General features: G+C 44.6%; 1 protein-coding gene across 1 annotated transcript in view; it reads left to right on the top strand.

Moving 5' to 3' along the window:
- Nucleotides 1-15300, top strand: part of LOC145353303 (cilia- and flagella-associated protein 47-like) — a 495401-nt gene that overhangs the window by 192533 nt on the left and 287568 nt on the right. Inside the window, exon 42 of the mRNA XM_080203935.1 lies at nucleotides 11148-11215. Coding sequence (XP_080060061.1) covers nucleotides 11148-11215 — 68 coding nt within the window. The remainder of the gene's footprint in view (nucleotides 1-11147; nucleotides 11216-15300) is intronic.

Below are 15300 nucleotides of genomic sequence, written 5' to 3'. Positions count from 1 at the left end.
AATCCCACCCACGCTCTATCCCTGTAACCCCACGTGTTTATCCCACTAGTTCCCCTGACACTAAGGGGCGATTCAGTGTGGCTAATCAATCTAACCCACACATCTTTGGACTGTGTGAGGCTGCCCACCTGATGAAACCCATGCAGCCATGGGGAGAATGTGCAAACTCCACAGTGGCCCGGGGCCAGGATTGAGCCCGGTTCCCGAGCATTGCTAATTACTGTGCCACCGTGCTGCCTCCATATTGATTGTACCATAATCAAATTTTTCATGTTTAATGAATGTTGTTTTCTTGTTGCTGAAAACTAATTAGCAGTCCTGGTGACTCTGTTCCCCCACGTTTTCTAAAGAAAATGAAAAGTTATGGTTTCTTGGGCTAGGATTCCATTTTGGGATCTTTCCAGCTAGTTATTATACCAACTGGGATCACAACACTAGGTACCAGAAACTACAATGGCAGCCCTGTTGATCCTGCAAACTCCTCCTCACTTGCACCTGGAGGCTTGATCTAAAGCTGGGGAAGCTGTCACACAGAGTAGTCAAGCAACAGTCTGACATCGTCATATTCGCTGACTCGTACATTACAGATAATGTCCCAGACACCACCATCAATATTCTTGGGTATGTCATGTCCCACTGACAGAACAAACCTAGTAGAGGTGGCAGCATAGTGGTACAGTCAGGATTGAGTTGTCCTGGGAATGCTTATCATTGACTCTGGATCCAATGAATCCTTATATCATCATGTCAAACATGGGCAAGGAAACCTCCTGTCGATTACTATGTATTGTCCTCCCTAAGCTGATAATTCAGTACTTCTTTATGTTGGGTACCAATTGGAAGAAGCACTGAGGGTGGCAAGGGTTCAGAATGTATTCTGGATGGCAGAACTTCAATGTTCATCACCAAGAGTGGTAGCTCCACCACACACCAAGCTGGCCAGGTCCTAATAGACATGGGCTTGCGGCAGGTGATCAGCGAAACAACTTGAGGGAAAACACATTGACCTCATCATCACCACCCTATCTGCTGCAAATGCATCTGTCCATGGCAGTATCGGTAGGAGTGACCACCACAGAGTCCATTAGTCTCGTCTATCACATAATGATACCCTCCATTGTATATGTTGTACTACCATGGTGTTGAACAGGATAGACTCAACACTGGGCATCCATGAGATACTGTGGGCCGTCAGCAGCAGCAGAATTATACTCAACCACAATCTGTAATCTCATGGCCCAGCATATCCCCTACTCTACCATTACCATCTAGCCAGGGATGTCAACATTGGTTCAATAAAGAGCGCAAGAGGCCATACCAGGAGCAACATCAGATATACCTAAAAATGTGGTGTCAACCTGGCAAAAGTACAAAACCAGGTTACTCGTGTGCCAAGCAGCAAGTAATAGACAGATCTAAACAATTTAACCAGCAACAGTTCAGATCTAGGCTCTGCAGTCTTGCCCATTCAGTTGTGAACGGTGATAGACAATTAAACACTCAGTGGAGAAGGAGGATCCACAAATATCCCTATCCTCAATGATGGGTCCCAGTACATCTTTGCAAAAAACAACACTGAAGCATTCGCAACAATCTTCAGCCAGGAATGCCAAATGGATGATCCATCTTGGCTTCCTCTAAAAATCCCCACCATCAGAGACATTAATCTTCATCCAATTTAATTTACTCCACGTGCTATCATGGAACAGCTGAAGGCGCTGGATACTGCAAAGGCATTGGACCCTGACAATATTCCAACAATAGCACTGAAGACTTATGTTCTGGAACTTGCTGGACCCCTAACCAAGCTGCTCCAGTATAGCTATAACATTGGCAGATACCAGTAATGTGGAAAATTGCCCAGGTATGTCTTGTACCACAGAAAAACAGCGGAAATCCAATTACCGCCCCATCAATCTACCCTCGGTTATCAGTAAGATGATGGAAGGGGGTCATCAAGCATACTATGAAGCAGCACTTACTTAGCAATAACCTGTTCTGCGACACAGTTTGGATTCTGCCAGAGTCACTCAGCTCCTGACCTCATTATAGCCTTGGTTCAAACATGGACAAAAGAGCTAAACACCAGAGGTGAGGTGAGAGTGACTGTGCTTAACGTTAAGGCAGTGTTTGACCAAGTATGGCCTCAAGGAGCCAAACTGGAATTCATGAGAATTGGTGGTAAAACCCTCCACTGGTTGGATTCATTCCTTGCTTAAAGGAAGATGGTTGTGGTGGTTTGAGGTCAACCATTTCAATTCCAGGACATCCATGGTAGTGTCCTGGGGGTTACCACTGATCACAAACTGAACTGGACTAGCCATGTAAACACTATGACTACAAGAGCAGATCAGCGAGTAGGAGCCCTGTGGTGAGCAACTCAGCTTGTGACTCCCCAAATCCTACCACCATCTATAAGGCACAAGTCACGAGTGTGATGGAATGCTTTCCCCTTGCTTGGATGAGTACAGCTCCATCAACGCTGAAGAAGCTCCACACATTCCAAGACAAAGCAGCCCATTTGATTGCTACCTCTTTGACAAACATTAAATCCCTCCATTTGCAAGATAAACTGCAGGAACTCACCAAGACTCCTTAGGCAGCACCCTCTAAACCCATGACCACTATCATCTAGAAAGACAAGGGCAGCAGATACCTGGGAACATCACCACCTAGAGATTTCCTTTAAGTCACTCACCATCCTGACTTAGAAATATATCGCCGTTCTTTCTGCAATGAAGTTACTGTGAGAATCCCCTTGTCGCCACACTCCGGCACCTGTTCGGGTACACTGAGGGAGAATTTAGCACGGCCAATGCACCTGACCAGCACGTCTTTTGGACTGTGGGAGAAAACCAGATCACCAGAGGAAACCCATGCAGGCATGGGGAGAATGTGCAGACTCCGCACAATCACCTAAGCCAGGAATTGAATCCGGGTCCCTGGCACTGTGAGCTGAGTAGCATTATTGTACTGTCTTGATTGTGTTCACCACGGGCTTGTGATTTTGCTTTACTTTATTTTGTGCAATAAAGCACTGTTTCTTTACAACTGTCCTCTGGAGTTATTTACTACCTAGGCATGCTACCTCTCACACCCAGATGCTGAACCTTTCCTTCAAATGTTCACCTTTCCCATGTGCACCTTGTAAAATGATAAGAACCTGGTAAAATTTCAGTTAATTGATCTTTATAATAGATTTAATTACCATTTATCACATTCCAATATGACATTCTAAACCAGCCTTTGGCAATATCCCCTCACAATATCAAAACGTCAGGCTTCCCCTCTGGAACCTTCCATCACCATTTATTCATCCTGTGTCCTCAGCCAATTTCCAATGCATTGGTCAGATTCCAGCTTTTCACAGAAGATGCCAAACTTGCTGAGTAACTCCAGCATTTTCTGCCTTCAGTTTAAAGCACAGTTATGAAATCTTTTTTTTTGAAAAAAGGAACTTCTTTTTTAATTATAGCATGTGTAATTATGCTATTTAAGGGCTTAATTTTTGTTTTGAGTCTCATTACTTTTCTATTTCAAGCCATTTATGCTGCTGCAATCAGTGCGGTTAGTGTAACTATAACCCAAAGCTAAAATGACAGGGATTAAGGAGCCAAGGTATTTGCATCTTAATGAAGTGCAGGCAGCTGAATGAACAGCTGATTTTTGCCCAGTGTAACTGAAACATTTAATATGTTACAAGCTGTGCCTTTTGTCAATGACACCTATTGAATGGCTAATGTTAATTATTTGATATAAATGGCTACTCTCATTTATCACGGCTGATATAAATGGTAAGGACTATGATTTTTAACCTTTCCGTCTGTTTCAGTTTTTGAGAAAAAAAGTCTTGATTTAAGTTCCTTAATTCTATTTTTGTGGTGGGTTTGAAGGCAGGGCACCTGAAAAATAGGGGTGAGCCACATTGGGGATGGCTCCTTGATGCAGTACCTCCAATGGAAAGCTTTCCAAGGGACAGTTTGGATGGATGTCCAGCTAAGGTGATTAACACCCCAAATCGAGGTCGCTTTGCCAGCAGTGGAGTAGAGCCCTGCCTCGTGCACAGCCAGGTGGTTCAATGAAGGTGGCAAGTTGGGGGGCTTGTTGAGTTAGAAGGGTAGTGGTGGTGGGTCATCAGGGCCAAAGGCTCAGTGCCAAAATGACAGAGTAGTGGGCAGGAAATACAACACCAATGACCCAGATGGAACGGTATCCTTTCTGCTCCAAGTATTGAGTTTGGTCCTCATAACACCAGAGGTGAGGTGAGAGTGGCTGTGCTTAACATTAAGGCAATGTTTGACCAAGTATGGCCTCAAGGAGCCAAACTGGAATTCATGAGAATTGGTGGTAAAACCCTCCACTGGTTGGATTCATTCCTGGCTTAAAGGAAGATGGTTGTGGTGGTTTGAGGTCAACCATTTCAATTCCAGGACATCCATGGTAGTGTCCTGGGGGTTACCATTGATCACAAATCGGATCTCTGACTTCAAAGATGCCTTCATTTTGAACTGATTCCAATCTACCTTAGCAGTGCTCACCCCAGCTGATGGAGCTGTCAAGATTCCAAGGTGCAATATTGGGAGCCCACTCTTTGTCCTTGGTAGAATGGCATGCGAGAAGGCAATAAATTAGGGGACCGCTTCCTAGAAAATTGCATCACCAATTGAAGGCTCAGAGCCCTAAATGACCCAGACATCAGCTGAAAATCTAGCTCAGTAATTCTGTTTTTCTCTCCACAGTTGCTCCCTGGCCTGCTGAGGATTGCCAACATTTCCTGCTTTTATTATAGTTGACTAACACCAACACCAACTGGAATGTAATCTTTACTTTCACTGTTTAGTACATTATGTGCATAAACATTTACAGAAGGTTAACTGGATCAGCGACAAAAATCCTCTGGCTATGAGGGCATGTCAGAGGCTGGGAATTCTGCTGAAGATAATTCACTTCCTGTTTTCCCAAAGCCTGTCCACCATCTCCAAGGTACAAGTCAGGTGTGTGTTACTTTCCGCTGGTCTGGATGAGCGCAGCTCCAACAACACTCAGGAAACCCAACAGCCTCAAAAATGAAAAGCAATGTGGTCAGTTCAAAGCAGCGCAAGGCAGAAAGTGGAAATTTTAAAACATTATTTGCTGATGTTCATATGGTCACAGATTTTTTTTTCAAACGTGGATTGGCTCCTCATCCATCACCTTAACATTCATTTTCTTCACCACCAACATGCAGTGACCGCAGTGTGTAACACATGCAAGATGCATTGAAGCGACGTACCAAGGCTCCCCTGACAGCATCTTTGACCACAACCTCTATCCGCTCAAAGAGCTAGGGCAGCGGACACACGGGAACATCTAGTTAACCCCCTCCCCCACACTCCCTCCTCAAGTCACACAGTTCTTCACTGTCACTGGGTAAAAATCTTGGAGCTTTGTCCTTAATCGGCATTATTGCTGTACCTGAACCAAAGTGACTGCATCAGTTCAAAAATGTGGCTCAATATCACCTCCATGAGGGCAATTAGGGATCTCTAGAATTAATGAAAAAAAGAAAAGTACTCAGCAGGATTCTTCTCTGGCACAGGACCATTTGTGAGCAAGAAGGGAAAATTTGATGTTCTGGCCAAAATTCCATTCATTTTCAGTGGCACCAGAAAATCCCAGCTGCGAATGGGGATGGGAGATTTTTGCCACAATTTTAACTTTCCTGGGCGAAAGTGCCTGAACTTTGTGGCCCTGAATTCCCTCTTGGGGGGTAAATTTTGAGGCAGGACTTGATTAGACCAAGTCTTCACCCTTTGATGTGGCCATTAAAATTTGAGCTGAGTTGGGGTCTGAAGGAACAAAATGATATCACACAAATAAGGGAACTACATTATACAAAGACTTAGCAGTTATGTATACTGCAGAAATTTTGGGGAGATCTCTAGGGATTGAGAATGAGGCAATGTGATCAACTGCAACCTACAAAGCAACACAAGGCAGAAGATGGAAATTTTAAAATGTTATTTGTTGATGCTCATATAGTCCTAAATCATTGCTTTCTCAAAGCTAAGTGGGGCTGGGACAAGTCGGTTCCTTTAAATAACCACACTGTTTGCCTAAAAATTTAAAAACCCATCGTTCTTAAATGAATAGGCAAAGTAAAAGAAAACATTGTCCCACTAATTCCACATATTCTGCACCTGGGATGGATAGCTGATTGGTGGCAGCCTGCAATTAAATCCACCCGAACCCCAGGAAGATTCATGTATAATAGCTAGCCCCTTTCCTGCTATTTTAAACTCCATGTCCTGCATGATCTACACATTGTGCTTGGCAAAACCCCACCCACATATCACACTTACTCTGTTACATTTACCAGACATTTATATCCCCTCCCACATATCATATTTACTCTGTTATATTTACCAGAATAACGAGGAACACTACAGACAGTTACCTGCAGATCCAACCAAAGAATACACCCATCAACTCAATAGACTGATCAAGACCTTTGATCCACACCTTCAGAGCACCCTCTGTGCTCTCATCCTATGTACTCCCCGAATTGGAGATCTCTACTGCCTCCTGAAGAGGCAGCAAACACACCCAGCTGTCCCATTGTATCGGGCAATGGGACCCTGTGCGAGAACCTCTCCGGCTATGTCAAGGGCATCCTGAAACCCATTGTACAAAGAACCCCTCGCTTTTGTCGTGACACTTTGGACTTCCTACAGAAACTCGGCACACGGATGGAGCAGTTGAACCAGGAGCATTGCTCATCACAATGGATGTATCGGCATTCTACACCACCATCCCCCACGACGATGGCATTACTGCATCTGCCTCAGTGCTCAATGTCAACAACTGCCAGTCTCCAGATGCAATTTTACAACTCATCTGCTTCATCCTGGACCACAATGTCTTCACCTTCAACAACCAGTTCTTCATCCAGACAAACAAAACAGCAGTGGGGACCAAATGCGCACCTCAATATGCCAACATCTTCATGTACATGTTCAAACAAGACCACTTCATTGTACAGGACCTTCAACCGATGCTATAGACTAGATACATTGATTTTTTTTCCTTTGCACTTATGGTGAACAATCACTGAAACAACGATATGATGACATCAACAAGTTCCAACCCACCATCATACTCAACATGGACTACTCTCTGGAATTGGTTGCATTCTTGGACACATGCATCTCCATCAAGGATGGTCACCTCAGCACCTGACCACATGCCCACGGATAACCTCACGATGCTCCACTTTTCCAGCTTAAAAACGTTAAAGAAGCCATTCCCTATGGACAAGCTCCCTGCATACACAGGTTCTGCTCAGATAAGGAGGATTGCAACAGACACCTCCAGATGCTGAAAGATGCCCTCATAAGAACAGGATATGGCGCTTGACTCATAGATCGACAGTTCCGATGCACCACAGCGAAAAACCGCACCGACCTCCTCAGAAGACAACTGCGGGGCATTGCAGGCAGAGTACCCTTCGTCGTCCCCAGAGCGGAGAAACTACGACATCTCCAGAGCCTTCAACATATCATTGATGAAGACAAACATCTCGCCAAGGCCAACTCCACACCCTCACTTCTTGCCTTCAAACAACCGCACAGCCTCAAACAGACCATTGTCCACAGCAAACTATCCAGCGTTCAGGAGAACAGTGATCATGACACCACACAACCCTGCCACAGTCACCTCTGCAAGACATGCTGGATCATCGACATAGATGCCATCATCTCAGGTACACTGTACATACTCTTGCAACTCAGCCTACGTTGTCTACCTGATACGTTGCAGGAAAGGATGTCCCAAGGCATGGTACATTACGGAGACCATGCAGATGCTATGACAATGAATAAATGAACACTGCTCAACACCCTTGCTTGGTGATTGTTCTCTTCCTGTTGGGGGACACTTCAGTGGTCACGGGCATTCGGCCTCTGATCTTTGGGTAAACGTTCTCCAAAGCGGCCTTCATGACACATAACAATGCAGAGTTGCTGAACAGAGACTGATAACCAAGTTCTGCGCACATGAGGACGGCCTCAACTGGGATCTTGGGTACGTGTCACACTGTCTATAACCCCCATGACTTGCCTGGGCTTGCAAAATCTCACTTACTGTCCTGTCCGGAGACAATACCCATCTCTTTAACCTGTGCTTAACGCTCTCTCCGCTCACGTTGTCTTACCTTTAAAACTTGATTACCTGAAAAGCATTGCATTCCAATCATTATTTTGTAAATTAATTTTGTGTCTTTATATGCCCTGTTTGTGAACAGAATTCCCACTTATCTGACAAAGGAGCAGTGCTCCGAAAGCTAGTGGCTTTTGCAACCAAATAAACCTGTTGGACTTTAACCTGGTGTTGTGCGACTTCTTACTGTGTTTTCCCCAGTCCAACGCCGGCATCTCCACATCACATTTACCAGATACAATCACACATTCCACCATTACATCAAGATCTATTTGTAAAAGATTTTTCAACTGGCTTACATTGGACAAAGCAGTCCGTTTGATCGGCACCACATCTACAAACACCCACTTCCTCCACCACCGACGCTCAGTAGCAGCAGTGTATACTATCTGCAAGAGGCACTGCAGCAGTTCACCAAACATCCTTAAACAGCACCTTCCAAACCCACGATCACCTCCAATCTAGAAGGACAAAGGCAGCAGATACATGGGAACACCACCACCTACAAGTTCCCTTCCAAGCCACTCACCATCTTGACTTGGAAGTATATCACTGCTCCTTCGTAGTTGCTGGTTCAAAATCCTGGAATTCACTCTAATGGCAATGTGGGTCAATCCACAGCACAGGGACTGCAGCGATTCAAGAAGGCAGCTCATCACCATCTTCTTAAGGGTAACTAGGAATGGGCAAGAAATGCTGGCCAGCCAGCGACGCCCATGTTCCATGAATGAAATTGTGAATATTTCATTCACTCCTCTCAAATACTAAAGTTTGAAAAAAGTTTTGATCTGAACACTAATACTTGTAATTTGTTCACTAGTAACCAGTCCTGATGCAATATCATTGCCATTAATAATCACCTATTTTCAAGAATTAAGCCAGTTTTAGACACAACTTAAGATCTGCACATCAATCTCATTGGAATTCAGGCCTTCCTGACTTGGTCTGGAGTCTCCAGAAATTGAAGACCAATCTCCAGGGGTTGAAGATCGAAATCCAGTATACTGCTGCGTTCAGTCCTGGGGAAAACTCATCAGTGCATTAAAAAGCATTTTTATCCGTAATTTTTTTTAAACATTTTCCTTTACCAGATATATAAAAATATTAAACTGTGAGTATGGGGGGGATGGGGGGCTGTTAGATTGAATCAAGCATCCAATTGGGTAATGAGTCTTTTTGAGCTCCAATTGGCGTAGGAGGGTAGTACGTCACAAGGATGGGTGTGATAGCTAACAAATGGTGGGAGTTGGGGCATGTCATGTGATGAAACCTCCAGGACTACCTGTAATCACAGTTGGTAACCCTACTGGAATTTCTCTTAGTAAATAGTCTATTGTGTGACATCTTACCAAAAGCTTTTTGGAAGTTCAGGCATACACTATTAACCAGAAAACCCATGACAGCTAATCTTCCAACTGCCTTATAAATTTCAACTGGATTGCTGGATATGACCATTTCTTTCAGAAGCTGCATTGAGGGCCTCATTTTAAAAATTAAATCAGGGATTTGGCGTCATCCGACAAAGCTGGCATTTTTTATTTATTCCTAGTTGCCTTTAAAAAAGTGGCAGTGGGTCCTCCTCTTCAACCTCTCGTTTGGCAATTTGATGCAACTGAGTAGCTTGCTGGACACAGCGCTGTTAGCTCTGGGCTTGCAGGATTTTGAACCAGCAATGATGAAGGAGCTGTGATTTATGTCATTTTCCAGAATTTCTACAGCATACCTCATGGACAAAATAAAGCTTTGTGCAGGTTAATTAAACAAATTGCAAGTGAGTAATAAATTAGGCTGTCGTTTTGACCAGAAATGACAGAAAACTGGAAAAATGAACCTTATAGATTGGCTACCTGAGAACTTAAAACATCTGCTGGAGTTAATTTTACTGTTTAAGATGTATTTGGAATCAGAGTCTTTTAACAACGATTCTTCTAATTAAAAAGCCTTGTATTTGGTCAAGTCTTTGTCTGCTTGCCTCAATCCTCTTTGCCAAGTATAGCAATAATATTAATCAGATGAAAAAAATTAAGGAGCACAGAAAATATTGTCAAGTTTATGCACTCAGTTATTTTTCTTGGATATAGAGAGCGCTAAATGAACAGCTTTTATATAATGTGGTTACTATAGCAGTAGATATAGGGCAGATTCACTTGAATATTGCATGGAAGTCCTGGAAAAGGAATTGAAGCTTAAATTGGGACTGAATTGATTTTCTGTTTTATTCCTTTGCTATGACAATGCATGATATGGGCTGCTTTTATTTTTGATTTTGAATTCTGTATGTAAGTCTAGGAAATTTTTGACCAAGTTGATATTGTTTATAATTTTCTCAGCATTCATCTCAGCCAATCCTGGGCTTATGGAGGCTGGGACCTGGAGATCATCCTCTCTGCCCTCTGTGCAGGACTAGGATGCAATTTTGCCTTCCAGTGAGCTGTTTTTGCCTTTCACGCTGATCTCAAGTGTGCAGGGGTGACCCCTCTATGGTGTTGGCGAAAGGTCATCGGTGCCAATGTTTGAACTGGTATCTACAAATGTAAGATTGAATGATGCTGCATCCCCAGTTGCCTTTGTAGTTTACCATCAATGAGCCTGTTATTTAATATGTACTTTTTAATAAGTCAGTCTTACCCAATATCTGTAGCAGCAAAGGAATTATCCCAGAGATAGAGTAGTTTCTGTGCTGCCACGGATGCTACAAGAACTCCCTGGTGTACTGACAAACACAATGACTATTTTAAAATTAAGGACACTTGCACAAAAAGGACAGCAGAAAGCATTTTAAGGTCCAGAATAATCTAACTACAGTGCACTCCTTTGCATTCTTAGGTGATGTAGATCCTGGTATCATGTTCATTTGAAAGAAGGAAACATTTAGAATTCTGTTGACAATGTTTGTTTACTGCGATCCATGTAGGTCTTTCCATGTGAATAACTATCTCATTTGTTTTTAGTGGTTTACAATCTGAACCAAGCACACTTGAAAAAGGAGTGGATAATCAAAATATGAACCAGGGAATGTGTAAGTCAACCTGAGCCATTATTTACAATCACAAACAGTGTAGCAATTGTCAAGTTACCTGTATTCATTATTGATGAATAGCTGATTTTTCTAAAGTACTTATGAGTGATGCAGTGTTTGATGTTTCAGGGTAATGATGAGGATGGTACCAAACTACTAGGTCTGGGTAGAGATTTTGATAGCTGGTTCTGAGGACATTGAGAAAGGTATAGGGTCATCAGTTGGCTGGAGTGTTGCTGATTGGCAGCACAGTCATCAAACAACTTAGTCTGACAAAATAGTGATGGAAGCCAGTGCCTGTCAGTGAGCTGGGGGAAAAAAAAGTTGGATCAGATATATTCCAGAAATATTTTGAATAACCTGTGGGACGTGGGGAAGAGTAATTGGCATCATATAGGGATGTATGGCAATTTTGTATAGGAAAAGTTGTCACAAAAGTCTGACAACCCCAGAGTTTTGAGTTAAAAGATATTTTCAGTCTCTTTACAAAGGGCTGGGTGTGGGCCATCCCGCTTCCTTTCTTCCTGACTCTCCAGGGGAGAGGTTAAAGACTAAAGACTGGCACTTGGATGGATGCTCAAGGCGGGGTGATTCTTCAAGCCCGCAGTTCTGATTGAACAGCGCAGCAGGCCAGGAAACATCAGCAGTGGCCATTTTGTGGGCTTCTCACTGGGCAGCTAGGCCGCCGCACATCTCAAAGCCTATGATTTTCAGCGCCAACCGATTTGCACTGAACATCAGCGTGGTGGCCATTTTCAAGTGTTACCATAGCTTTATATATAATTAGTGGGTCCGCAACTGAATTCTCCCGCCCTGCTAGTGTCTCCCACCTCTCCAGCATGTTGTCACGCTGGCAGCATTTACAACTGTCTACAAAAGTTGGGACCTGGCGGGACAAGCACGGAGGTAAGTGTTATGGAGCTGCAGTAAAGGCTGGAGGCAGGGGCTGGATGGAAGAAAGCACTGTACCGGGCTCAGAGACATTCCATTGGTGTGGTGGGGAACTTGACTGAGTACTGGTCAGACTGTTGTTCCAGACACTGGGATGTTTCATTGTTCTGGCTGTGGGGTGTGATGGGGTTTTAGTGGTGGGGTGGGGGGGGGGGGGGGGGGGGAGGTGGCGGCAGGCAAAGGCACCGTGTGCTGCTTGAGGGCTTATCAGTTGGTGCTCATGTTACCACAGTGACTTATACTGGATGCACTCTGCACTGAATGGGAACCTGTCTTGTGATACTTAGGAGTCTGTCCCTGACTTGCAACACGTGCTTGGAAGGGAATGCTGTTGTAGTGCCCATGGCAATATCTTACGGGTACTCAGTGGCCATGCCTGCGTATCAATCTGTAGGTTGGGCAGCACAGTGGCTAGTACTGTTGTCTCACAGTGGTAGGGACCTGGATTTGATTCTGGCCTTGAATCGATGTGTAGAGTTTGCATGTTCTCCCCGTGTCTGCATGGGTTTCTTCCACGTGCTTAGGTTTACTCCCAGAGTCCACAGATATGTGGGTTAGGTGGATTGTCTCTGTTCAGTTGTCCCTTAGGGAGATTAGCAGTGAGCTTATGGGGATAAGGCCTGGGTGGGATTGTTGTTGGTGCAGATTCAACGGGCCAAATGGCCTCCTTCTGCACTATAGATTCTATTTGTGCTCTTCCTGCCAGTTGTGTTCACAAACACTGGCCCCAGAAAGGGATTGTGGTGGGGGTGGGTGGAGAGGGATGGGGGTGGTTGCTGAGATTGTTAAAAGCAAATTCATGTCACTATCATTTTTTATTTCTCTTTTTCTCTCTAACCCCCACCATACAGATAGATTTTGAATTTATAGATCTGGGCTGGTCATCATGGTGGCAGCGGCTGGGGAGAAGGAGGACAAGGTGACTTAGGAGGCGGAGGGAGTTGCATGGCCACTGCAGGAGCAGGAGGCAGACCCTGCAGAAGGAAGGCTGGCGGTGTGGCCCAGGAAGTGGGAGCACGGTCTTCCGAAGGAGGTCCAGGAGAAGGAGGATGCAGAGGCAGGGAGTCTGCAGAACCAGGAGGTCCTTCCAGGACCTACCTGAGGCCATGTGCCAGCACTGGTTCAGGTCCTAGCAGACCTGGCACCTCAGGGAAGGGTGTTTCCTCAGGAGAAACTGTAAAAGTGTAGATAATGGAAATATAACAAAATTTACACCAACTTATAAATCAAAGAAAGGGTTTAATAAAGAAACTTCATTACTCCCAACTTGGGGCCTTGCCCTCGGCCACTCCAAACACTTCACAATTCCACACGGGTTCTTATTTACAGTGAGTCAGCTAGTCAGCTGACTATTACATAATTCTGTAATTGGTTCAATAGTTTATTGGATCAACTGACCCTTACATCTTGTTACCATTGGTCACATTTCATCCAATACAAAGTTGTCACTGGCCACATTCTAACAAAGCGGAGGGCACACACTCCCAGTAGAAGTCAAGGTGATGGTGACCCTCAACTTTTATGCCACAGGGTCTTTCTAGTCACCAGTGGGGACATGTGTGGCACTTTGCAGACCTCTGTTGACAGCTGTGTATGCCAGGTCACAGATGTACACCGGGCAGGCCAGAACACACATTTTGATGTTGGCCGGCTGTAGCAGGAAACCCGGGCTGCAGGCTTTGTTGCCATAACTGGAATGCCCCAAGTGCTGAGGGTTGTGGATCGGATGCACGTTGTGAATAATGTACAGGCAACTGGTTTCAGTGGAGGGTGAGCTAGCTCCAAAGGTGCTAATTGGGTTAACTCAACAAGGTACTGTGTCTGAGGAAGGTGGAGGGAGGGTTGGGGTGCTCAAGAGTCTCACTGAATAAGGGGGAATGCTCGCAGGCAGGGGATGTGCATGACAGCACGCGGTCTCTATGTTAAAGGCAGCAGTAAGGTACTGCGCTCAGTGTGAAAGGCAGCAGCGAAGGTGGCGCTCTGTGGGTGAACATGGTTGTAGGGACCCAGCACTCTGCAGGTGAATGGTCTGGGTGGGGGGGGTGGGCACTGTGTGCGGAAGGTGTGGTGGTAGTGGGGAATGGAAATGGGGAGACCAGTGACGTCCAGGTCAGTGGGCAATGGGGAAGCCAGGGAGTCAACGATGTGCATGGTGGGTGGATGGGGGCAGGGGTGCTGGTGAGAGGCCAGCAATGTCTGTTTAGTGTTGAGGCCAGCAATCTCAATGCTGGGAGGATGCATGTAGCAATCTCCCAGGGATAGGTGCGTGCATGGTGACCCGCTCAGCACGCTGATTTAAGCCCCTCCAGCAGGAATAGGCCCCGCCCACCACTTTTCAGCATGATTCATGCTAGTGCACTCTGCAGTGCACAGAGCGTGGGAGATTTGTTTTGAAAATCTTGTTGAAAAAAACAGCGGCATTTACTCCAGTTTTTATGTGAATTTTTGGGAGAATCCCAGTCAAGATATACACATTATTGATGCAGATGCCTGCTCAAAGTATATTAGGTGACCTCCCTGTGACCCAACTTTGAAAATAAAATGCTGCAAAAGCTAAGTACACATTTTGGCAGATGATGTTTCTTGCATGATTTCTCTACTTAGTATGATTAAGTTGGTTATCTGTGTTTTTTTGAACACCGTGAACTTTGTTCATTAAATAATTGCAATTGACTCATGTTTAAAGCTCTAATTGGATGGATGTATTGGGAGGCCACACCTGGAGTTTTGGTATCCTTATCTGAGGAAGGATGTTCTTGCTATAGAGGGAGTGTGGCAAAAGTTTACTAGGCTGATTCCAGGGATGGCAGGTGTGTCATATGAGGAGAGACTAAGTCAGTTGCGATTGTATTCATTGGAGTTGAGAAGAGTGAGAAGGGATCTCATAGAAACTTACAAAATTCTAACAGAATTAGACAGGGTTGATTCAGAAAGAATATCCCAAATGGTGGAGGAGTTCTGAACTAGGGGTCATAGTTTGAAGAAAAGGGGTAAATCTTTTAAGACTTAAGTGAGAAGAGATTTCTTCACCCACAGAGTAGTGAGTGTATGTAATTCATTACCACAGAAAGTAGCTAATGCTAAAATATTTTGTGATTTCAAGAAGAAAATTGATACAGCTCTTGGAGTAAAGG

The sequence above is a fragment of the Carcharhinus amblyrhynchos genome, chromosome 15 (assembly GCF_965287045.1).
Source record: "Carcharhinus amblyrhynchos chromosome 15, sCarAmb.v2.hapA, whole genome shotgun sequence".
Classification (NCBI taxonomy): Eukaryota; Metazoa; Chordata; class Chondrichthyes; order Carcharhiniformes; family Carcharhinidae; genus Carcharhinus; species Carcharhinus amblyrhynchos.
Note: the sequence above shows the minus strand (reverse complement) of the source record. Positions and strands in the feature narration are given on the sequence as shown.